Here is a 26429-nt window from a genome sequence, read left to right as displayed (position 1 = left end):
AAAAATAACACCACCTTGAGGGAAGGGTGTTGGCCTTGGAATGGGAGGTGAAAGAGAGGAAAGAAGATGATGAAAACAGCTATCGGCGTCAGCACCATCCCTGCTTTCTGCTCTGCTCTGAAAATACTTTTTTCCAAATTTGCCATCAAAAATAACACCTGGGGTTGGGGGAGATGGGGAGGATGTGAAGAACAACGGTTTGCTACAGGGGCAAAAATACAAGAACATCTTCTTTCATTCATTCACTCGTATTTATTGAGCGCTTACTGTGTGCAGAGCACTGTACTAAGCGCTTGGGAAGTACAAGCCCACTGTTGGGTAGGAACTGTCTCGATATGTTGCCAACTTGTACTTCCCAAGCGCTTAGTACAGTGCTCTGCACACAGTAAGCGCTCAATAAATATGATTGATTGATATAGAGATGATCCCTACCAATCAGCGGGCTTACCGTCTAGAAGGGGGAGACAGACAACAAAACATATTAACAAAATAAAATAAATAGAATAAATATGTACAAATTAAATAAATAAATAAATAGAGTACGAACATATATACATAAATGCAGGTGCTGTGGGGAGGGGAAGGAGGGCGGTGATATGATGGAGTATCCTCTGTAAAACCCCCTAGATTAGATAGCAAATTCACAAAAAAGCATTATTCCTTAGGAGATTTAAATATCATACTCTGAATATTTGCCAACTCGATCAAATTTGTTAAGGACACTGAGGGGAATAATGGAATGCTTCTTTTGTAAGTGTCATTGTGATAACAGCTTCTGGAATTAAACAAAAGTCATTATTTTGCAAAGAAAGAAAAAACCCCAATGACACTAGGGTCATATAAATCTTCATTTGATGCTCCAACAAATCAGAATTATGTGTTCTGTGCACGCTGAGCTTTTTTAAATTGAAGGTCTGATCACATTATACACATGTTGCATTCTATAGGAGAGATTTGTCAGATAGTGCTTTTCTCTTAGTGATGTGATTTATTATTTTTAGTAAGTGTGCCTCGAAGTATCACGGACCATTTTGATCCATAAAGCATCTGCCAGTACACAGAGTGAATTATAAGAAGAATATTCCATGATTGGAGTCGTGTTAGAGTATTTACATACACTTAAAATGAATAGAAAACCCTTTCGATGTGCAATGTACTATTTAAATTCAGAGGAGGAAAATGATGACAAAATATCATAGAAAGTCCATGTTTGAGCTCCCAGTTTAGAATGACCAGTATAGAAATGTAGAACACTTCACATTTTGCACAATTTACGAAAACATAATCACATTTATAAAACTGAAACCTAGACTGTGACTACTTCCATTTTTTCTCAAATTTTTTTTATAAATTAAAATTTAATAGCTTAACATGGTTCAGAATAATATCATTAAAGCCAGCTCAGACGGACAGTGCCTGAAAAATGATCCACAAATATGTATGATTTCTTAAACTTGGAGTGAACGGGATGAAAAACAAATATGTCCAGCCAAACGAATGAGCTTCGCAGTGGAGGGCATCGAAATTCCCTCTTGTAGCATTTGATCTTGCCTTATTGTTCATTCTTTTGCATTGAAGCAAGTCTTAAGGACAATAATGTTGATTTATAGGCTTGGAGTCAGTGTAACGATTTGTACTATCATATTTCCTGCCTATTGATAGGCAACCTCATGAAGAAAAGAAGGCCACAAATCCTAGCCCTTTCCTCTCTCTTTTTCTTTCTTTTATGACATTTGTTAAATGCTTACCAGGCACTACTAAGCAGTAGATTCAAGCTAATAAGATTGAACAACAGACCCAGTCCCACACAGGGCTCACAGTCCAAACCCCCATTTAACAGATGAGGAAACTGAGGCACAGAGAGTGGCTTGCCCAAGGACACACAGCAGATGAGTTACATGGCCTAGTGGTTAGAGCACGGGTCTGGGAATCAGAAGGTCATGGGTTCTAATTCCGGCTCTGCCACTTGTCTGCTGTGCTACCTTTGACAAGTCACTTCACTTTCGCTGTGCCTCAGTTACCTCATCTGTAAAATGGGGGTTAATAATAATAATGGCATTTATTAAGCGCTTACTATGTGCAAAGCACAGTTCTAAGCGCTGGGGAGGTTACAAGGTGATCAGGTTGTCCCCTACGGGGGGCTCTCGGTCTTAATCCCCATTTTACAGATGAGGTAACTGAGGCACAGAGAAGTGAAGTGACTTGCCCAAAGTCACACAGCTGACAATTGGCGGAGCAGGGATTTGAACCCATGACCTCTGACTCCAAAGCCCGCGCTCTTTCCACTGAGCCACGCTGTTAAGACTGGGAACCCTATGTGGGATAGGGATTGTGTCCAATCTGATTAGCTTGAATCCACTTTAGTGCTTAGTAGTGCCTGTTGAATAGGGACCGCCTTTATATGTTCCCAACTTGTACTTCCCAAGTGCTCAGTACAGTGCTCTACACACATTAAGCACTCAATAAATATGATTGAATGAATGAATGAATGAATGAATTTAAAGTTAAAAGTTAAAAGTTTATGTTGTATGGTAAATATAACTATGGGTCAATTGTATCAATTATATTTGTTGAGCACTTACTTTGTGCAGAGCACTGTACTAAACACTTGGGAGAGTACAATACAATAGAATTGGTAGACAGGCTCCCTGCTCACAAGGAGTTTACAGTCTAGAGGGGAGACAGATATTAAAATAAATTATGGATATGCATGGAAGTAATGGTGATAATGATGACAATAATGATATTTCTTAAGCATTTCTTACTAAGTGCCAGGCACTCTGCTAAGCGCTGGGGTGGATACAAGCAAATTAGGATAATAATAATTATTATTATGGGATTTATTAAGTGCTTGTTATGTGCAAAGCACTGTTCCCATGGGTCCACTGTCCTGGTCCCATGTGGGGCTCACGGTCTTTAGAGCCCCATTTACTTTTAGACTGTGAGCCCACCTTTTAGACTGTGAGCCCACTGTTGGGTAGGGACTTTCTCTATTTGTTGCCAACTTGTACTTCCCAAGCGCTTAGTACAGTGCTCTGCAAACAGTAAGCGCTCAATAAATACGATTGATTGATTGATTGATTGATTGATTGATTATGCAAAACACCAGAAGTTTGGGTATGGAAGTGGATTTGATACCAGCCTTAGCAGCGAGGAGAAACTAACTAGAAGTTATTTGTTAGGGTCCACTGAATCTCTCCTGCTTTAATTTAAGCCCATTTTCCCTTATGTGACAAAATGCATGCCGAAAATTCTACCTTTTCCTGCCATGTGTTAGAATATGTTCCAGCGATAATTCAGTTCACTAGCTAGCTATCACTTTTAATTAAAATAATTGAGAATATAATTATTTAGAGTTTGAGATACTCTGTAACAGTAAATTAATAGGATCATTTGAAAAGGATTTAAGACTGCTGTGTAGGTATTTTAGTACTAATTGAGATTGAACAAAGGGTAAAATTATTATTTTTATCTTTTAATCCTTATGTGCTGCTGAATATATTATGGAAATTGTTAAAACAATGCACAGCATGGCATAATATGTTAAGATTTCATTCAAGCAGTGTGGCTTAGTGGCAAGAACCCGGGCTTGGGAGCCAGAAGTCGTGGATTCTAATCCCGGCTCTGTCACTTGTCTGCTGTGTGACCTTAGGCAAGTCACTTAACTTCTCTGTGCCTCAGTTCCCTCATCTGTAAAATGGGGCTGGAGACTGTGAGCCCCACGTGGGGCAACTTGATAACCTTGTTTCTACCCCAGCACTTAGAACAGTGCCTTCTAGACTGGGAGCCCGTTGTTGGGTAGGGACCATCTCTATATGTTGCCAACTTGTACTTCCCAAGCGCTTAGTACAGTGCTCTGCACACAGTAAGCACTCAATAAATACGATTGAATGAATGAATGCTTGGCACACAGTAGGTGCTTACCAAATACCATAATTATTATTATCAGTGCTTAGAACAGTGCTTTGCACATAGTAAGCGCTTAACCAATACCATCATTATTATCCCAAGCAAATATAAATGCAGCATTTGGGAAGAAGCACAGCCTAGTGGACAAAGCATTCATTCATTCATTCATTCATTCATTCAATCGTATTTATTGAGCGCTTACTGTGTGCAGAGCACTGTCCTAAGCACTTGGGAAGTACAAGATGGCAACATATAGAGATGGTCCCTACCCAACAACGGGCTCACAGTCTAGAAGGGGGAGGATGGTCCTGGGAGACAGAGGACCTGAGTTCAAATCCAAGCTCCACCACTTGCCTGCTATGTGACTTTGGGCAAGTCACTTAACTTCTCTGTACTTCAGTTTCCTCAACTGCAGAACGAGGAGAAGATACCTGATCTCCGTCCTACTTACCTGTGTGGGACAAGGACTGTATCCATCCTGATTAACTTACATCTCCCCCAGCTCTTAGAACAGTGCTTGACACATAGTAAGCACTTAAAAGTTCCATTGAAAATAAAAAAAAAATAAAGGGTATATATAGGAGACAAGATAGAAATTCCATTGAGTGTGCTTCTTTTATGAGAAGAACATTACCAAGATATGTAGGCTTCAAGTATACTTAATTAATTATCATATAGGGTAAATGGTGATTAAAAAAATCCTTTCATCTTCATGTCAAAAACTTCTTACTGTATTGCTCCCCAAAACTAAATGGATGTTGTACACAAGCAATTTGTCTACATTGTGGACCATTCATTCATTTTTCATTCAAATGTATTTATTTAGCACTTACTGTGTTGTTTAGAGCACTGAATTAAGTGTATGGGAGAGTCCAATACAATAGAGTTGATGATAATAATAACAATAACAACAACAATAATAATAATAATAATTATGACATTTATTAAGCAGTTAGTATGTGCAAAGCACTGTTCTAAGCACTGGGGAGGTTAAAAAGTGATCAGGTTGTCTCAAGGGGGCTCACAGTCTTAATCCCCATTTTACAGATGAGGTAACTGAGGCATAGAGAAGTTAAGTGATTTGCCCAAAGTCACACAGCTGACAAGTGGCAGAGCCAAAATTTGAACCCATGACCTCCGACTCCAAAGCCCGGGCTCTTTCCATTGAGCCATGAAACACTCCATGCCCATGAGGGGCTTGGACTATATAGTGGGGAATTTTCTCATCCCTCTAGACTGTAAGCTCATTGTGGGCAGGGAATGTATCCATTTATTGGTGTAGCATACTCTCCCATACACTTAGTACAGTGCTCTGCACACAGTAAGCACTCAATAAATGCAGTTGAATTCATTCATTCATTCAATCTCGTATTTATTGAGCACTTACTGTGTGCAGAGCACTCTGCTGAGTGCTTGGGAAGTCCAAGTTGGCAACATATAGAGACGGTCCCTACCCAACAGCGGGCTCACAGTCTAGTAGGGGGAGACAGACAACAAAACAAAACATATTAACAAAATAAAATAAATAGAATAAATATGTACAAATAAAATAAATAGAGTAAACAAAGAGTAAATAAATGAATGAACATAAGTGCCGTGGGACTGTGCGTGAGGTTGAATATTCATTCATTCATTCATTCATTCAATTGTATTATTGGGCGCTTACTGTGTGCAGAGCACTGTACTAAGCGCTTGGGAAGTACAAGCTGGAAACATATAGAGACGGTCCCTACCCAACAGTGGGCTCACAGTCTAGAATATTCATTCAATCGTATTTATTGAGCGCTTACTGTGTGCAGAATATCAAGTTCTTAAACTGCACAGAACCAAGTGCAGAACCTGGGCCCGTTGTTGGGTAGGGATTGTCTCTATCTGTAGCCAAACTGTACTTTCCAAGCATTTAGTACAGTGCTCTGCACACAGTAAGCGCTCAATAAATACGAATGAATGAATGACTAGGGGAAATGAGGGCGATCTCTTTCTGGAGCAAGGATTTTAAGAAGACTCTGAAGGATTGGGAGAATGGTGCTCTTTCATTTACAAAGCCAGGTAGAGTTCCAGGCCAAAGGGAGCACATGGGCATTCATTCATTCAATCATATTTATTGAGCGCATACTGTGTGCTGAACACTGAACTAAGCACTTGGAAAGTAGAGTTCAGCAATAAAAAGAGGCAACCCTGCCCACACCAGGCTTACAGTCTAGAAGGGGGGGGAGACAGATATCAAAACAAGTAAACAGGCATCAATATCCTCCCCATCAATCAATCAATCAATCGTATTTATTGAGCACTTACTGTGTGCAGAGCACTGTACTAAGCGCTTGGGAAGTACAAATTGGCAACATATAGAGACGGTCCGTACCCAACAGTGGGCTCACAGTCTAGAAGGGGGAGACAGAGAACAAAACCATACATAATAACAAAATAAAATAAATAGAATAGATCCCCCCGCCTTACCTCCTTCGCCTCCCCACAGCACCTGTATATATGTATATATGTTTGTACAGATTTATTACTGTCTTTATTTTATTTGTACATATTTATTTTATTTTATTTTGTTAATATGTTTTGTTCTCTGTCTCCCCCTTCTAGACTGTGAGCCCACTGTTGGGTAGGGGCCGTCTCTATATGTTGCCAACTGGTACTTCCCAAGCGCTTAGTACAGTGCTCTACACACAGTAAGCGCTAAATAAATACGATTGAATATAATCAGAATTATAGATCTGTACATATATACAGGTGCTGTGGGGAGGGGAAGGAGGTAAGGAGGGGGGGAATGGGGAGGATACCAAATATTATCATTATTATTATTATTATTATTACTATTATTATTATTATTATTATTATTATTATTGTTGTTGTTGTTGTTATTATTATTAATCAATCAATCAATCAATCAATCATATTTATTGAGCGCTTACTATGTGCAGAGCACTGTACTAAGCGCTTGGGAAGTACAAATTGGCAACATATAGAGACAGTCCCTACCCAGCATTGGGCTCACAGTCTAAAAGGGGGAGGCAGAGAAAAAAAACCCAAACATACTAACAAAATAAAATAAATAGAATAGATATGTACAAGTAAAATAAATAAATAAATAAATAAATAGAGTAATAAATATGTACAAACATATATACATATATACAGGTGCTGTGGGGAGGGGAAGGAGGTAATAATAATAATATTATTATTATTATATAATATTATATATTATATATTATTATTATTATTATTATTATTATTATTATTATTATTACTTGCTGAGGTATTTTGATAGAATCCCTGTATCCCATCAGGCATTTTATTTGAACCTTTTTTTTGTGTGTGTGTGTGTGCCTTTCCTTTCCAGAGATTGAAAAGGGAGGTTGTGGAGATCCAGGCATTCCTTCCTACGGGAAAAGGAGCGGCAGCAGTTTTCTACATGGAGACACCCTTACCTTTGAATGTCAGGCGGCGTTTGAGCTGGTGGGAGAGAGAGTCATCACATGTCAACAAAATAACCAGTGGTCTGGCAACAAACCCAGCTGTGTTTGTAAGATCTTTTGATTTATTTTTCTCTTCTCATGTTTGACCTCGTGCTATTTCTCAGCTTCCCTGCAGGAAAACATTTTGGAAGAAGTTGACTTTGTTTTTGTGATAACCTAATAGTTCATTTCCTGTGAGTGTTGTGTAGGGTCAGTTTCAAATATCCGTTTTCTACTTGCTATTCCTAGTCAAAAATGATTTTAAAAAATATAATTACATATATTTTAGGATTTACATATTTATTTTAAAATTGTACACATATTTTTTCTGCATATACATTGTTCATCCCTCTAGACTGTAAGCTCATTGTGGCCAAGCGCTTAGTGCAGTGCTGCGCACACATAAGTGCTCAATAAATACAATTGAATGAATGAATGGGCAGGGGATGTGTCCATTTATTGTTAGAGTGTACTCTCATTCCTTCAATCATATTTATTGAGTGCTTACTGTGTGCAGAGCACTGTACTAAGCATTTGGGAAGTACAAGTTGGCTCTCCCAAGCGCTTAGCATAGTGCTCTGGACACAGTAAACGCTCAATAAATAAAATTGAATGAATGAATGAGCATCAGTGCTGTGGGCCTGTGGTTGATTTTTATATATTTAAAAATCACTTAAATAGACATGTTTAAAACAATCAAAAATGTATAGCTATATCCTAAATATGCCATGTATGCTATATATATATACGAGCAGTGGCGTGGCTTAGTGGAAAGAGCATGGGCTTGGGAGACAGAGGTCGTAGGTTCTATTCCCGGCTCCACCATTTTGCTGTGTGACCTTGGCAAGTCACTTAACTTCTCTGTGCCTCAGTTACCTCATCTGTAAAATGGGGAGTAAGACTGTGAGCCCCACGAGGGACAATGTGATTACCTAGCATCTACCTCAGAGCTTAGAACAGTGCTTGGCACATAGTAAGTGCTTAACAAATACCATAATTATTATTATTATTATTATATGTATTGGTTCAAGCTTTAATTGATTTTCCACTAGTTTTAATATGTTCAGAATCATTTTAGTAATGCTTATGAAAAGATAATGATAATGTGGAGAATGATACTAGACTCCAAACCTAGACCTAGATTTAATATTTCTCAGTTAGTTTAAGCAATACGACAGTTTCCAGTATCAAGCATGTTCAGTCAGACCAACTGGACAGAGAAATGGATAGAATTCAAATTCAGGCTTTGGGACTTTGAAGTTACTTTAGAATTGTAAAAGAAAACTTCCCAACAACCAAAGAAAACATGGCTTTAGGAATGTTACATAGTAATGTGTGTTGCAATCAAAAGACTGAACCGTACACATTCCAGATTACATGTCATTGTTTATCTGTAGCATACAAGGGTAATTTTCAAGTGAATTTACTTTGGAACAATCTAGTGGATAAACTGAGTTTCCTTGATATTGCCATCATTCGATAGAAAAGTTTATGCTCTAAATTGTAAAATCATCTGCAGATGCTGATATTTTTGATACTGGATGAATTTTTGTGCCACAGCATGGCTCAGTGGAAAGAGCACGGGCTTTGGAGTCAGAGTTCATGGGTTCAAATCCAGGCTCCGCCAATTGTCAGCTGTGTGACTTTGGGCAAGTCACTTCACTTCTCTGGACCTCAGTTCCCCCACCTGTAAAATGGGGATTAAGACTGTGAGCCCCACGAGGCACAACCTGTTCACCTTGTAACCTCCCCAGCACTTAGAACAGTGCTTTGTACATAGTAAGTGCTTAATAAATGGTGTTATTATTATTATTATCATCATTATTATTACATTACCACTTTGTATGAAAAATAGAAGTGCTAGGCTTGTGGTAACCAATTTGAGAATCTGAATGTAATCAGAATATCTCTGCAGTTTATCAACCTTTCAACATTTCTCTATTTAATTCCAAAAAGGCTTTGACTAAGCCATCCTTTCCTCTTCCTCCACTCCCTCCTGCATCAACCTAACTTCCTCCCTTTATTTATCCCCCTTCCCTGCCCCACAGCACTTATGTACAAATCTGTAATTTATTTGTATTAATGTCTGTCTCCCCTTTAGACCATGAGCGCACTGTGGGCAGTCTATTTGTTGCTGTATCATACCCTCCCAAGTGCTTGGTAGAGTGTTTTGCACACAGTAAGCACTTAAGAAATTTGATCGAATGAAGGAATAATTGAATGAATGAATAAATGCATGAATAAAACAATTCGAGGGTATCCAACTGCCATTTTGAGAATCTTTTGTTATATGTCTTCACAGTTTCATGTTTCTTCAACTTTACAACTCCATCAGGGATTATTCTTTCCCCAAACTACCCTGAAGAATACGGCAACAACATGAACTGTGTTTGGTTGATTATCTCCGAGCCCGGAAGCAGGATTCATCTCATTTTCAATGACTTTGACGTAGAGCCTCAGTTCGATTACCTCACGATCAAAGACGACGGGATTTCCGATTTACCAGCTCTTGGTACTTTTTCTGGCAACGAAGTTCCTCCCCAGTTGGCTAGCAGTAGCCACATAGTCCGCCTGGAATTTCAGTCAGACCATTCGACCACTGGCAGAGGCTTCAATATTACTTATACAAGTAAGTACTACATTCTGTATTTGTTTCCAAATATTTCCAAAGTTCTTCCTTTCCGGTGAGCAGGAAGTTTCAGAGAGCCCGATGACAGAAGTGAAGTTTCACAACAAACAGATTCTTACTCAAAGAAGGAATGGGCAACATCGAACACCATATTGGCAGCCAGGAGATGTGGGTTGCAATCCTTACTCTGTCCCTTGTCTGATACGTAACCTTGGTCAAATCACCTAAATTCCCTGTTTCTAATTTCCTCATCTGTAAAATGGTGATTAAATACCTGCTCCAACACCCCTCACTCTCTGAAACCTTTGGGGGACAGATCAGAGTCAGATCTGATTGTATCTATTCCAGTGTTTGACACATCAAGTGCTTAGTACAGTTCTCTGCACATAGTAAGCGCTCAATAAATACGATTGATGATAGGAAGCCCTTTACAAATGCTACTATCATGGTGATGAGGATGATAATAATAATAATAATAATAATGATGGCATTTGTTAAGTGCTTACTATGCGCAAAGCACTGTTCTAAGCGCCGGGGGGATACAAGGTGATCGGGTTGTTCCACGTGGGGCTCACAGTCTTAATCCCTATTTTACAGATGAGGTAACTGAGGCACGGAGAAGTGAAGTGACTTGCCCACAGTCACACAGCTGACAATTGGTGGAGCCGGGATTTGAACCCATGACCTCTGACTCCCAAATCCCTGCTCTTTCTACTGAGCCACACTGCTTCTCATGATGCTCACCTTAAATACACATACGTCTGTAAATGCCTCATATGCATTTTTCCTATTCAGGAACTGATTTATTTCTTGTCGATATAGTGCCTTGAGTACATTTGTCTAATAAGTATGAAGAGTTTATCTCTTCCCAGAGACCACACCTATCCTGATAGAAATATTTTGTTGCATCACACCGTATTCTAGGAAAGCCTGTCAGTTTCAGTTCAGTCAATGCCAGAGCGCAGCGATGATGACTGGTATTTTGTTCAGTATTATCTTGGTACACTTGGATGTTGTTATGAATATCGTTAAAATGAACAGAAACACTCATATGTTTCAAAGCGTTTTATTGAGAAAACTCTTTGTTTCAAGCAATAACTATTTGGCGTTCGAATAAATCAAAGCAAAACATAGAAATGTGTAGGGAAAATGAGTTACAATGACATGGGCCCGTGAGCCAGAAAATCATGGGTTCTAATTCCAGCTCCTCCACTCGTCTGCTGTGTGACCTTGGATGGGTCACTTCTCTTCACTGTACCTAAGTTACCTCATCTGTAAAATAGAGATTAAAACTGTGAGCCCTATGTAGGACAGGGACTGTGTCCCACCTGATTATTTTGTAGCACCTGGTGCACAGTAAGCACTACACAAATACCACAAAAAAAAGGAAAGATTAAGCATAAAACAACTGTAAATCTCAGTGTTAAAGATAGAAATATGTGTCTTCTGTAGAGTGGTTTGAAACAGAATGTGAGTAATCTCTTCTGGGCAAGCAGCTGGGAAACCTTCAGGAAATAATAATAATGATGATGGCATTTGTCAAGCACTTGCTATGTGCAAAGCACTGTTGATGATGATGATGACATTTATTAAGCGCTTACTATGTGCAACACACTGTTCTAAGCACAGGGAGGAGGATACAAGGTGATCAGATTGTCCCACGTAGGGCTCACATGCCCATTTTACAGATGAGGTAACTGAGCCACAAAGAAGCTAAATGACTTGCCCAAAGTCACACAGTGGACAATTGGCGGAGCCAGGATTTGAACCCATGACCTCTGACTCCCAAGCCCGGGCTCTTTCCATTGAGCCACGCTGCTTTTCTAGGAAAGCCACATGGTTTCTACTCTAAAGTTGAGCAAAGGGCAATCTAGCATTTGATAAGATTCATTCATTCATTAATTCGTATTTATTGAGCGCTTAGTGTGTGCAGAGCATTCATTCATTCATTCAATCGTATTTATTGAGTGTTTACTGTGTGCAGAGCACTATACTAAGCACTTGGGAAGTACAAGTTGGCAGCATATAGAGACGGTCTCTACCCAACAGTGGGCTCACAGTCTAGGAGGGGGGAGACAGACAAAAAAAAAGTACGTTTCAATACCATGAGAATAAATAGAATTATAGTTATATACTTATCATTAATAAAATAAATATAGTGAATATGTACAAATAAAAAATATAGTAATAAATATGTACAAATATATACAAGTGCCTTGGGGAGGGGAAGAGGGTAGAGCAGAGGGAGGGAGGGGAGAAGGAGGAGGAGAGGAAAAAAGGGGGGGCTCAGTCAGGGAAGGCCTCCTGGAGGAGGTGAGCTCTCAGTAGGGCTTTGAAGGGAGGAAGAGAGCTAGTTTGGTGGCTGTGTGGAGGGAGGGCATTCCAGGACTGGGGGAGGACATGGGCCGGGGGTCGATGGTGGGACAAGCGAGAACGAGGCCCAGTGAGGAGGTTAGCGGTGGCAGAGGAGCGGAGGGTGCGGGCTGGGCTGGAGAAGGAGAGAAGGGAGGTGAGGTAGGAGGAGATGAGGGGATGGAGAGCTTTGAAGCTGAGAGTGAGGAGTTTTTGAATGATTTGAAGGTTGATAGGCAACTTCTGGAGATCCTTGAGGAGAAGAGTGACATGCCCAGAGTGTTTCTGTACAGAGATAATCCAGGCAGGAGAGTGAAGTATAGACTGAAGCGGGGAGAGACAGGAGGATGGGAGATCAGAGGAGGCCGATGCAGTAATCAAGTCGGGATAGGATGAGAGATTGAACCAGCAAGGTAGCGGTTTGGATGGAGAGGAAAGGGCGGATCTTGGCGATGTTGTGGAGGTGAGACTGGCAGGTTTTGATAAACCCAGTATACAGTTGCGGTCTTGTTTCCGCAGAGATAACCTTGAAAGCCTTCTGGACTGTCTAAATCTTCACTAGTCTTCTTGAGAACTGTAAAATTCTAGAAGCCCTGATGGGTATTATCCTTATTCCCTAGGAGAGAATTTTTCTTTAGATGAGAACATTTTCCTAAAGGGCCTCTAGAGCGTCGTGAAAATGGCGAAGTGCTAATCTTGTGTTGAGGATACTTGTTAATCCAAAGGAGAGGTCTTTGTTGCTAGGCAACAGTCTTTAAGAACAATGGACTCTCTGGTCCTACCAACTAAGCCATATTAGTAAATTAAACACTCAGTGAGGCACAATAACACCGAGAGGGCTAGGACCATTTCTTTGCTAGTCAGTCTGTTGGAAGTTGGTGGACCATGCCCTGCACAGTGATTTCCGGGTCTTCAAGTACTTCAACACCATTCATTCAATCGTATTTATTGAGCGCTTACCGTGTGCAGAGCACTGTACTAAGAGCTTGGGAAGTACAAGTTGGCAACACATAGAGACGGTCCCTACCCAACAGCAGGCTTACAGTCTAGAAGGGGGAGAAAGACAACAAAACAAAACATATTAACAAAGTAAAATAAATAGAATAGATATGTACAAGTAAAATAAATACAAATGACAAATGACAGGGGGGCCGAGGGATGGGGGCAATCCCCCCGGGCCAGACGGGGATGGTGTTCAGTAGCACGTCCCGGGCACCGGGACTCTGGTCCCTGGCCCTGGTAGGATCATTGGGATTCCAGGGCCTCTGGGTCTGGGTGGGCAGGTCTCTCCCTAGCATGTCACAGACCCGATAGCCGTACCTTCCGACCGCCTGCTGTCAGGGAAAGGCGAGCCGAAGTCCTGCGGGCTACACAAGTGGGATTTAATGATGGCATTTATTAAGCGCTTACTATGTGCAAAGCACTGTTCTAAGCACTGGGGAGGCGACAAAGTGATCAGGTTGTCCCATAGGGGGCTCACAGTCTTCATCCCCATTTTATAGATGAGGTAACTGAGGCAAAGAGAAGTTTGATGATGATGATGATGATGATGATGATGGCATTTTTAAGCACTTACTTTGTGCCAAGCACTGTTCTAAGTGCTGGGGAGGTGACAAAGTGATCAGGTTGTCCCACGGGGGGCTCACAGTCTTCATCGCCATTTCATAGATGAGGTAACTGAGGCACAGAGAAGTTAAATGATGATGATGATGGCATTTATTAAGCGCTTACTATGTGCAAAGCACTGTTCAAAGCGCTGGGGAGGTGACAAAGTGATGAAGTTGTCCCATGGGGGGCTCACAGTCTTCATCCCCATTTTATAGATGAGGTAACTGAGGCACTGAGAAGTTAAATGACTTGTCCAGAGTCACACAGCTGACAAATGGTGGAGCCTAGATTTGAACCCATGCTGTCTGACTCCAAAGCCTATGCTCTTTCCATTGAGCCATGCTCCTTCTGTCGGAGGGAGGGATCCGGTTGCCTCCTTGTTCCAAATCTTAACCAGGCCCAGCTAGCCCTCAGGCTCAGAATATTCCCCTGACCACAGTCTGGGGCGTCCCGGCCATTCACCCCGAGCTTCACTGCCCTTCTGGGCCCAGGGCAGGACCAAGAGGTGGTGGCCACCCCCCTCCAAGCCTCCAACAAGACCATTTCCATCCAGCAGCCCCAGCAGCCCGAGTCTAGCTTCTTCCCTTCTGCCACTCCATCACTTCCCAGGAACGGAATGAGGCTCTGGGCTTGAGTTCAGGAAAAGCAGGCTCTAGAAGGGTGGGAATCTTTAAGGATTTCCTGCAGGCCAAGGGGTGCCCAGGTAGGAGACGCTGAGCAGGGGAGGGGCAGGATTGAACCCTGGCTCAGTGTCTCTTCTTGGGGGGGCAGGAGGGGCGGTGAGGTCCCTGCCTTGGCCTTTCCCTGGGAGCCTGCTGGGTTCGTGGGAGTCTGGAGGGTGGCCATTGTTCCTGGCCGGGCTGGGGACTGAGGAGGCCTCAGCCGAGAAGGCGAGCAAGGGCAGGGCACTTTGAGAAGCAGCGTGGCTCAGTGGAAAGAGCCGGAGCTTTAGAGTCAGAAGCCATGGGTTCAAATTCCAGCTCCGCCACTTGCCAGCTGTGTGACTTTGGGTAAATCACTTCACTCCTCTGGGCCTCAGTTACCTCATCTGGAAAATGGGGATGAAGACCGTGAGCCCCCCGTGGGATAACCTGATCACCTTATAGACTCCCCAGCGCTTAGATCAGTGCTTGGTACATAGTAAAAATGCCATCATTATTATTATTATTATTATTGGCACTTCTCCAGGATTGCTTCAGGGAAGTACCCGGGGGCCTTGCCCCTTTGGTTTTCAGGTCAAACTGCTAAGCATTTAGATCATGAGGAAATTTACTTTCACCCAAGGTATCCTTTCTGGATCCCATCCACCCCCACCCTTTTTTTTTTTTAATGGTTTTTGTTAAGCACTTACTATGTGCCGGTACTGTACTAAGTACTGGGGTAGATACAAGCTCATCAGGTTGGACACAGATTATCTAATTCTATTTGTTCTGATGATTTTGACACCTGTCTACATGTTTTGTTTTGTTGTCTGTCTCCCCCTTCTAGACTGTGAGCCCATTGTAGGGTAGGGACCGTCTATATATGTTGCCGACTTGTATTTCCCAAGTGCATAGTACAGTGTTCTGCACACAGTAAGCACTCAATAAATACGATTGAATGAATGAATGAGTGTATCTGAGGGGATTTTCTTCAATTTTTAATTCAATTGCTCAGCAGCCTCAAGATTTCCTTTACAAATGGAAAGAACTGAAATATGAGAGAAAGAGTCCATCCACTCTTTTGCTTTCCCCTACAGCATTTGGTCAGAATGAATGCCACGACCCTGGGATCCCAGTAAACGGAAGGCGATTTGGCGACAGGTTCCTCTTGGGAAGTTCGGTTTCTTTCCACTGTGATGATGGTTTTGTCAAGACTCAAGGTTCAGAGTCAATAACTTGCATAATGCAGGATGGAAATGTGGTCTGGAGCTCAACTGTTCCACGTTGTGAAGGTAAGTCTTCACTCTCTTCAACAGAACTAAACCCTTTTTGATTGCCTTGATTTTTATTATTTATATGAAATAAGTCCTTAGCCCTCGCTCTGTACTTAATGTGTTTCTGGTTTCTGAAGAACATAGTTTTCACACACATCACCAGCAACAACATCCGAGTACTTGGAGAAATTCTTACTCTTTCTGACATTCTAACATCATCTTAGTTTGATTAAACGATAGATACTTCCACTGGATTATCAGCTCGAAAAGGAGAAAAGGAAGGCCTCCATATTGGTCATTGTTCTATCTCTCACCTTGGAAATAAATGCGTAAATTCAGTAGAATCTCAAAGGAATCCACAAATCCTTGGTGTGACGTATCTCTTCCTTGACTGTCTCTCATCACCAATCCTTAACTCCCAAGGAATGTCTAAGCATGGTTCTCCCGAAAAATCGCATTCATTCAATTATTTATTTTGATTACTCCGCTTGTAAACACTAAGTCTCTGCATCGCCCACTAGCTCGTTGTGAGCAGAAAATGTATCCCATTTATTGCTGTACTGTACTCTCCCAAGCGCTTAGTACAGTGCTTTGCACACAGTAAGCGTTCAATAAATGCAATTGAATGAATGAACGAATGAATAGTATGTAAGCACCTTGTAAATAGGGAATATGGGATTTACTAATGCTTGATTTCCTAAGTGCTTAGCACAGTACATTGCACCCAGTGGAAATTCAATAAATGTGATTACTACTACTATGACTACTGCTCCTACCATGAATCCTAACTTGTACTTCCCAATCGCTTACTACAGTGCTCTGCACACAGTAAGCGCTCGATAAATACGATTGAATGAATGAGGACTATGGCCTTTTTTCAACATGAACTAATTTAACTACCCTGTGACTGTGTGTGGTATCTGTGATGTTCCTCTGCTCCCCCTCTCCTCCCCATCGCCCCAACTCGCTCCCTTTTCTCTACGCCTTCCCTGCCCCACAGCACTTGTGTATAGATGTACATATTAATAATTACAATTATATTTATTTCTTTTAATGATGTGTCTATATATCTAGTTCTATTTATAATGATGCTACTGATGCCTGTTTACTTGTTCTGATGTCTGTCTCCCCCCTTCTAGACTGTGAGCCTGTTGTGGGCAGGGATTGTCTCTGTTGATGAATTGTGCTTCCCAAGCGCTTAGTACAGTGCTCTGCCCACAGTAAGCACTCAATAAATATGATTGAATTGATTTGAATGTTCGGAATGTGCGGAGTTGGACTGCACAATAAAAAAAAGGATCTTTCCAACTCAAAATCAGTTACCCCCGAATGATATTTTTCTATGAAAATGTTTGATTTTTTTTTGAAGCGGGTGACTACCACTGGTGCAGACCAATCAGTATGTCTTTCCTATTTCATGTGCACCGACCGTGAAGCGCACAGGTGAATAAACTGTACACGAAGAGAAATCTAAGGCCAAAGCCTGAGATGAAAGCAGTTGTTTTTGTCTAATTAATCATGTCAAACACTGGATTTGTTTTGCTAGAAATATCATTCCTCTGCAATACTTCACCATCCCCTGTTCTGATGACAGCTATGCATCAGTGCCTTAGTCTGGTTTTATTTTTGGTGAAAAGTGATTAAAGGCTGTTTTGTTTTGCTTTCAAACATTTACCCACCATCGTTTATGAGATATGAATAGCCTTCCCTCGTATATGGAAGAAAGTCCGATGTTAATAAATCAAGCTGTATCTGTTGAACGATAATTTCCGCCTGGTTTACCTAGAGAGGAAGCCATTAAATAACTTGTCTCCTACTCCTCAGTGAATAGTTTCATGGCTTTCCGCAATCCGTAAAACTGAAACATAACAAGAAAATTACAGCTTATGCTTTAGTACTTTCGTTACTTGGTGTATTTTTATTTGTTTATTGATTTAACCTTACTTTTTGCCCTATATGTCATTCCTTAGCACCATGTGGTGGACATTTGACAGCTTCAAGTGGAGTCATATTGCCACCTGGATGGCCAGGATATTATAAAGACTCTTTAAACTGTGAATGGGTTATTGAAGCAAGACCAGGGCACTCTATCAAGATCACTTTTGATAGGTGAGAAACATTTCCTCCTGCTGTGAAAGTAAAATAAGTTTAAAAATCTCTATTTGGTTACGAGGGCTATTTCTTTCCCTTTTGGGCCTTTAACCTTTCTAGTCAGAAATGATAATAGTTGTTTATAACGCAAGATGCCTGTGGTAATTTTCCCCCTTGGGTGTAGTTCTTGCCCTTTCATTGGATGGATCTTAGATGAGTTGACCGGCAAGGTGCATTGACAAAGTCGTTCCAGAGTTCAAGGTCTAATTTCGGCTTCCTATACCCGGTTCCGTAAAACATACAAACAAAAAATAAACTTTTAGACAATGCATTGCGTTAAAAGTCTGTTCTTTTGGAAAGTCTTGTCCCCAAGTTCATGAGTGTCTCCCGGACGGACCTCCGTGTCACTCAGCGTATCCAGTAGCTCAAGGTGAACACATGCAAGACACATAAGACCATAATAATAGTAATAATAATAATAATAATAATAATAATAATAATAATAATAATAATAATAAGTATTTGTTAAGCACTTACTATGTGCCACACACTGTTCTAAATGCTGGAGGAGATACAAGGTAATCAGGTTGTCCCACATGGGGCTCACCGTCTTAATCCCCATTTTCCAGAGGAGGTAACTGAGGCACAGAGAAGTTAAGTGATTTGCCAAAAGTCACACAGCTAATAAGTGGCGGAGCTGGGATTAGACCCCATGACCTCTGACTCCCAAGCCCGCACTCTTTCATTCATTCATTCATTCAATCGTATTTATTGACCGCTTACTGGGTTCAGAGCACTGTACTAAGCACTTGGGAAGTACAAGTTGGCAATATATAGAGACGGTACCTACCCAACAACGGGCTCACTGAGCCGCACTGCTTCTCTGGCCAAACAGACGAAGGTGTTAGGTTCCTCTTCCCATCAATCAATCAATCAATCAATCGTATTAATTGAGCGCTTACTGTGTGCAGAGCACTGTACTAAGCGCTTGGGAAGTACAAGTTGGCAACATACAGAGACAGTCCCTACCCAAAGGCTGTGCAGACAAGAGTGGGCACTTGAACTAACTTATTTTAGCAAGCTGTGTGGTGTTGAGGAAGTTTATGTGTAAAGGTCACCTGCAGTAGCAACATGGAAAGCAGCCTGTCCTAGTGACTACAGCCCGGACTTGGGAGTCAGAAGGACCTGGGTTCTAATCCCGGCTCCCCCGCCCCTTGTCTGCTGTGTGAATTGGGGCGAGTCACTTCAATTCTCTGTGCCTCGGTTCCTTCATCTGTAAAATGGGGATCAAGACTGTGAGCCTTAAGCTGGACAGGCTGAGTCCTTAATTGGCTTGGATCTCTCCCAGCTCTTAGAACAGTGCTTAACACATAGTAAGCGCTTAACAGATGCCATCGTTGTTGTTATTATTAGCAGTCTAACCTGGAAGGGAACTTTGAGCCCCAGAGACCTGTTCTTCCATACCCTAGCTCGGCTGGAGTTTGGAAGAGCCAGAGCTGATGGGAGTTTCCCTTCCCCTGGAATAGCTGGACCTTCAGAGTTGATGGCGATGAAGCAGTAAAGTATAAGCCTAGTAATAGTAATAATAATAATAATAATGGCATTTGTTAAGTGCCTACTATGTGCAAAGCACTGTTCTAAGCACTGGCGGGGGGGGATACAAGACGATCGTGTTGTCCTACATGGGGCTCACAGTCTTTATCCCTATTTTACAGATGAGGTAACTGAGGCTCAGAGAAGTTAAGTGACTTGCCCAAGGTCACACAGCAGACATGTGGGGGATTAGAATCCATGACCGCTGACTCCCAAGCCCAGGCTCTTTTCACTGAACCACGTTGCTTCCCTAAGATTGCTGCACTATGATTTTTTTTCCTTTCTAATGATCATCTAGATTGGTGCTGTTTAACAGATGTGGCTGTAATAATAATAATAGTAATAATAATAATAATAATAATAATAATAATAATAATATTTGTTAAGCACTTACTATGTACCAGGCACTGCATTAAGTGTTGGGTAGATACAGGGTATTCAGGTTAGACACAGTCCCTGTCCCACATAGGGCTCACTTAATTCCCATTTTACAGATGAGGTAACTGATGCTCAGAAAAGTGAAATGACTCACCCAAGGTCACACAGCATGTAAGTGGTGGAGCCAAATTGCAACCAATGGACAAGTTTTTATATTTTGAACACTAAATTTTTGATACAAATGTTTAATTTTAATTTTTCATTAAAAAATAAAATGGGACAGGGACTGTGTCCAACCTGATTATATTATATCTACCTCAGTGTTTAGTATAATGTATAAGACATAGTAAGGCTTAACAAATACCATTATCATTGTTATACACCATTATTATTCATATAAGAAATATCCATTTCTAATTCTTCTGGGTAATTCAGCAGCTCAAAACCAGAAACCGTGAGTTTAGTAATTGCATTTCCCACATATATGGTACTTACTGAATGGCAGATTATTCTGAGAGCCGGGAAAAAACTGATTGTTTCCATGTTTAATCCAACAGTGCTTCAGGAAATACATCTCCCTTTTTTTTTGATGAACAGATGTGTGTTGAGTAGGTATTCAGGGAATGACTTTGTGTTGCTGACATCTTAAAGGGATGCTAACATTTTTGATATATTAGCTACAGTCTAGACAGAAGATGTATAATGGCAGGGTAGTATTGTAAGATGTTCTTAGAACATGGCTTATTGGAAAGAAGTATTGTATGCCACTCTCCTCTGATCCAGTGGCCTAATTTTCAAATGCTGGGCAGTCTTCCAGCCGCCAGTGCTGGCACAACAACAAAGCCATTGGCATCAGAACTAATGGAAGACTTTGGGATTTACCCACACTGTCTTGATATTTAATCTTTATCTACTGGCTTTCAGATTGAAATCATGGCGGTAGTGTAAGGACTGATATTTTAAAATGACCCGTCTCCTATGTGTATTTGAGAATTCAACAGAAACACAATTCTTAATTTGAATAGTATGTTTGGTATTGTTCTCTGTCTCCCCCTTTTAGACTGTGAGCCCACTGTTGGGTAGGGACTGTCTCTATATGTTGCCAATTTGTACTTCCCAAGCGCTTAGTACAGTGCTCTGCACATAGTAAGCGCTCAATAAATACGATTGATGATGATGATGATGATGAGGGACAGTTCGGGGAGAGTTAAAGTCTTTGCTGTGGGAGGGACATTTTAAAAAAAGTTTTTTTTTCCCTCCCAGGGGAGAATTTTGATATTTAAGACAAAGTGATAGAGCACAGGATCTGAGACTTTTCTGTCAGGTGTCTTTTTTCTTTCTCCTTTTAATCAGTGATGACCCGATGCTCAGTGACATTGAAAGGGAAAATTGTACAAGGATCAGAGATCTAGGAATGTGAAGAAAAACTGGAAAACCTTTTTCACTGGAGTAAACTTGCCTCAGGTGGATTCCCCTCTTGGACAGGTTTCCACAGGGATGAGCAACAGTTAATGGCATATTATTCCATTAGCACCCAGGAATTCATTGACTTGGGTAGCTCATTCTGATTATTATTTCTTTTCTTTTTTTCTTTTGTAAATGAGTTCTTACTAATCGACGTAGTACATGGGATTTGTTTCTTGGGAATTTCAGAATTATCATCATTCATAAACCATAATGATTTCTGGAAGAGAGAAAGAAGGCTGGCTCCCTGCTGTTTAGCAAATTAAAGCAATTTAGTCAAAATAATATTCTTATCTTCAAGTTTGGCACCATTAGTTATGCCATAATTTTCAGGTACCTGTAATAATCTCTAAACTGATCTCACTTGTCCCAACTTGTTTTTTTTTTTTTTCTTAATTCTAATTACTGTGTGTTTTCCCCTATTTACAAAAGCTTATAAGCAGCGTGGCTCAGTGGAAAGAGCACGGGCTTTGGAGTCAGAGGTCATGGGTTCAAATTCCGGCTCTACCAATTGCCAGCTGTGTGACTTTGGGCAAGTTACTTAATTTCTCTGTGCCTCAGTTACCTCATCTGTAAAATGGGGATTAAGACTGTGAGCCCCCCTCCCCACCCCATGGGACAACCTGATCACTGTTTAACCTCCCCAGCACTTTGAACAGTGCTTTACACATAGTAAGCACTTAATACATTCTTTCATTATTATTATTATATATTGTTCCAAGAGATTCATTAGGTTCCCAGAGACTGTTATGAATCTCTCTATGGAAGAGATATGTAGAGATTACATCTCAAATTACTTTTTCAATGGGTAACAAAAGAGAAGCTCTTGAAAGCTGTAAATTTGTTTTCACACAAATCTCTTCTAATTCTCTTTATGAGTTTTGGTAGTGTTCTATGGGTTGGGATCCCAAACATTGAAATATATTCAGATTTTTCTATGTGATTGGAAAGAGTCACCACCGGAAGGCTATAATATTTGATCACCAGCCCAGCATTCACAATTTCCATTATAGAGAGCAGGAATGTAGGATTATAAATGTAAGATAAAAACTACGATTTATTTTTTGCTCAGGAAATCAATCAATCAATCAATCAATCGTATTTATTGAGCGCTTACTATGTGCAGAGCACTGTACTAAGCGCTTGGGAAGTACAAATTGGCATCACATAGAGACAGTCCCTACCCGATAGTGGGCTCACAGTCTAAAAGGGGGAGACAGAGAACAGAACCAAACATACCAACAAAATAAAATAAGTAGGATAGAAATGTACAAGGAAAATAAATAAATAAATAAATAAACAGAGTAATAAATATGTACAACCATATATACATATATACAGGTGCTGTGGGGAGGGGAAGGCGGTAAGGCGGGGGGATGGAGAGGGGGACGAGGGGGAGAGGAAAGAAGGGGCTCAATCTGGGAAGGCCTCCTGGAGGAGGTGAGCTCTCAGCAGGGCCTTGAAGGGAGGAAGAGAGCTAGCTTGGCGGATGGGCAGAGGGAGGGCATTCCAGGCCCGGGGGATGACGTGGGGCCGGGGGTCGATGGCGGGACAGGAGAGAGCGAGGTACAGTGAGGAGATTAGTGGTGGAGGAGCGGAGGGTGCGGGCTGGGCAGTAGAAGGAGAGAAGGGAGGTGAGGTAGGAGGGGGCGAGGGGATGGACAGCCTTGAAGCCCAGGGTGAGGAGTTTCTGCCTGATGCGCAGATTGATCGGTAGCCATTGGAGGTTTTTGAGGAGGGGAGTGATATGTCCAGAGCGTTTCTGGACAAGGATAATCCGGGCAGCAGCATGAAGTATGGATTGAAGTGGAGAGAGACACGAGGATGGGAGATCAGAGAGAAGGCTAGTGCAGTAGTCCAGACGGGATAGGATGAGAGCTTGAATTAGCGGGTAGCGGAAATGAATTTGCACTCCAGAAACTGAGAAATAATAACCTCTTTAGGCGAAATTTTTGACTAATTGCAACATGAATGTCCACACCCTTTGGGCTCAAAGAATTTAAAGCTGTGAAGTTGTCCTTTCTGAACCACAAGTTTCCTAGCCAAATGTTTAAAAGTTTTTGTCCCTTACAGGTTAAAACAAAACAACAATAAGCATACAAATGTCATTGGCAAACTGTAAATTTGGGTAAATAATAATAATAACAATGATGGTATTTGTTAAGTGCTTACTATGTGCAAAGCACTGTTCTAAGCGCTGAGGGGGATACAAGGTGATCAGGTTGTCCCACGTGGGGCTCACAGTCTTCATCCCCATTTTACAGATGAGGTAACTGAGGCTCCGAGAAGTATAGTGGCTTCAGAAGTGAAGTGAAGAAGCAGTGTGGCTCAGTGGAAAGAGCCTGGGCTTTGGAGTCAGAAGTCGTGGGTTCAAATCCCGGCCCCACCAGATGTCAGCTTTTTGACTCTGGGCAAGTCACTTCACTTCTCTGGGCCTCAGTTCCCTCATCTGGAAAATGGGGATGAAGACTGTGAGCCCCCAGTGGGACAACCTGATCACCTTGTAACCTCCCCAGCGCTTAGAACAGTGCTTTGCACATAGTAAGCGCTTAATAAATGCCATCATTGTTAAATGAAGAGAGGCCATGAGATGGACTGATTAAATGATTATGTCTGATATCAAAACGTCATGATTTCAGGTCATATCTAAGACCTAAATCTGGTGAATTTAGCCACTCTCACCCCTTGAGTAAATCTACTGACCCTTGAAATATTCTTCCGGTTAAGAGGGTTTCCATGGATGTTGGCTGAGGATTAATGGCATGCAGATAATAATGATGGTATTTGTTAAGTGCTTACTATGTGCCAAGCACTGTTCTAAGCGCTGGATGATTATAGACAATGCAGGTTTTGGATTAGAAGTAGTGAAGTAGCCACATTATTCCATTTGAGAATAAATGGTAGGTGCCTTTGTTTGAAGCCTTAATGGAGAACCTTCTTGAGGTTCAAAACACCTAACAGAAAAAGCATTCCCCAAGGAAAAATCTCCTCTTAGAGGATGGTAAGCATGGGGAGATTGGTACTGTCAAAATTAAGCGGTAGGAAAATGTCAAGAAGGGTTCTGATAAGTCAGTCAATCGTATTTATGGAGTGCTTACTATGTGGGGGGTACAATACAACACCAAAAAAAGATACATTCCCTGCCCAGGATGGGCTTCCAGTCTAGAGGGGGATAAATAAATAGGGGCCACGGGAATGTTAGATTCTGCATCCGCGATCGCTATTCTGTCAATTGTCCTCTTAGGTAACTATGAGAGATAGTATGTGAGGCGAGACTGATAATTTGTCTGACCCATCTTACCCAATCTAGGTAGTCAATTTATTACTTCATTTCTCAGGACTTAGAAGATGTTCACACTTCACTGTACTTGAGAAGGCTGCTTAAGTAGTGAGGTTTTCCTTAAGGAAATAAAGTTTTTATTTGTAAAGCAAAAGGATCCGAAAGGGGTTTTAAAGAGGGATTTCTTGGAAGAGATGGTATCTCAGTTATTCCAGGATGTGTTTATGTCTGCCTCTTCCTGACAAGAGTGCCAAATCAGACTCAGTTTGCCTGTTTTCAAACACATTCTGAGGCACAAGTGCATGCATTGATGTTTTCATTTATCCCCATAAATTATAAATTTTCTGTGCCTCCCCTAACTTTGAACTTACCTTTCCAGATTTCAGACTGAAGTTAATTATGATACATTAGAAGTCCGAGACGGGCCGGCTAATTCATCACCCTTAATAGGGGAATACCATGGGACACAGGCACCGCAGTTCCTTATTAGCACTGGGAATTTCATGTATCTGCTCTTCACTACAGATAATAGTCGCTCCAGTGTTGGCTTCCTGATTCACTATGAAAGTAAGTACATTTCTTCTCTACCTAAGATGTATTTGTCTTAATCATAATGACTACGATCAGTGCCTCAGTTTCCTCATCTGTAATAGAAGGATTCCATATATGTTTTCCCTTCCTTTGTTCTGAGGATTAATGGCATGAAAATGGTTGTAGACAATGCCCGTTTTGGATTAGAAGTAGTGCGATAGCCATATTATTCCATATGAGAGCAAAGCAGTATTTATTGAACACTTACTGTGTGAAGAGAAATACCAAAAATTTGGGAGAGTAGAGTAGAGTAGGAATGCATGGCTCTACCCTCAGGGAGCTTACAATCTAGAATGAGATTCAGACATTAGAACACATTACAGAAAAGCGGAAAGAAAATATTTTCTTATAGCTATTTTTTGGTAATAAAGTGGGGGAAAAAAGGAATCAACAGTCATTTTTTTCCAAAAACAAAACATTCGGCAATCCACCCAGTAGTGTTGTCTCTCGTTCTTATTTTATGAATACTTTCAATGACATCATTTTCCTTATCGGTCTACTATAATTAATCATTACCATCATAGTATTCACATACATGAAGCATTTTGTTTTTCTGTGTGGCAGTAAACATAAAAATCTCAACTGAAGTATTATTGTTGCCTTTTAGAAACTGAAGGTCCTCTCAGAAAACCCCATTAATCATGTAATGAAGTGTTTTTCGTGGTTGGGGACAACAGAAATCTGTAGGGAGCCTAAGAAATATTCATAAGGATGTAGCTACATAATCAGCAGGGGGTTAACCAAAATAAAACCTTAGGAAACATTTTGATGAAAACTTTTTTTTCCTTTCATTTGTTATTTGTATTTTCTATTATTTATTCATTTGTCTATTTTTGGAAATACTGTGAAATTGAGTTTTACTTATCCAATTTAGAACCAAATGCTCAATCCAGTGGGCAACCTGTTCTGAACCATTTCAGATTGAATACTGATAATATCTTTGTACACATAATTCCTTTGAAAAACAATGTAACAAAGTGTGGAAGTCAGGGAGAATAATAATGATGGCATTTATTAAGCACTTACTATGTGCAAAGCACTGTTCTAAGCGCTGGGGAGGTTACAAGGTGATTAGGTTGCCCCACATGGAACTCACAGTCTTAATCCCCATTTGATAGATGAGGTAACTAGGGCACAGAGAAGTTAAGTGATTTG

General features: G+C 41.0%; 1 protein-coding gene across 1 annotated transcript in view; it reads left to right on the top strand.

Annotated features, from left to right (window-relative positions):
• CSMD1 (CUB and Sushi multiple domains 1) overlaps positions 1-26429 on the top strand; it is a 1252749-nt gene that overhangs the window by 913619 nt on the left and 312701 nt on the right. The window contains exons 14-18 of the mRNA XM_038771657.1: positions 7259-7441; positions 9676-10002; positions 15701-15895; positions 17848-17986; positions 25063-25250. Coding sequence (XP_038627585.1) covers positions 7259-7441; positions 9676-10002; positions 15701-15895; positions 17848-17986; positions 25063-25250 — 1032 coding nt within the window. The remainder of the gene's footprint in view (positions 1-7258; positions 7442-9675; positions 10003-15700; positions 15896-17847; positions 17987-25062; positions 25251-26429) is intronic.

The sequence above is a fragment of the Tachyglossus aculeatus genome, chromosome X1 (assembly GCF_015852505.1).
Source record: "Tachyglossus aculeatus isolate mTacAcu1 chromosome X1, mTacAcu1.pri, whole genome shotgun sequence".
NCBI classification, from domain to species: Eukaryota; Metazoa; Chordata; class Mammalia; order Monotremata; family Tachyglossidae; genus Tachyglossus; species Tachyglossus aculeatus.
The sequence above is the reverse complement of the archived record's forward strand: the minus strand, read 5'-3'. Positions and strand labels throughout refer to the sequence as shown.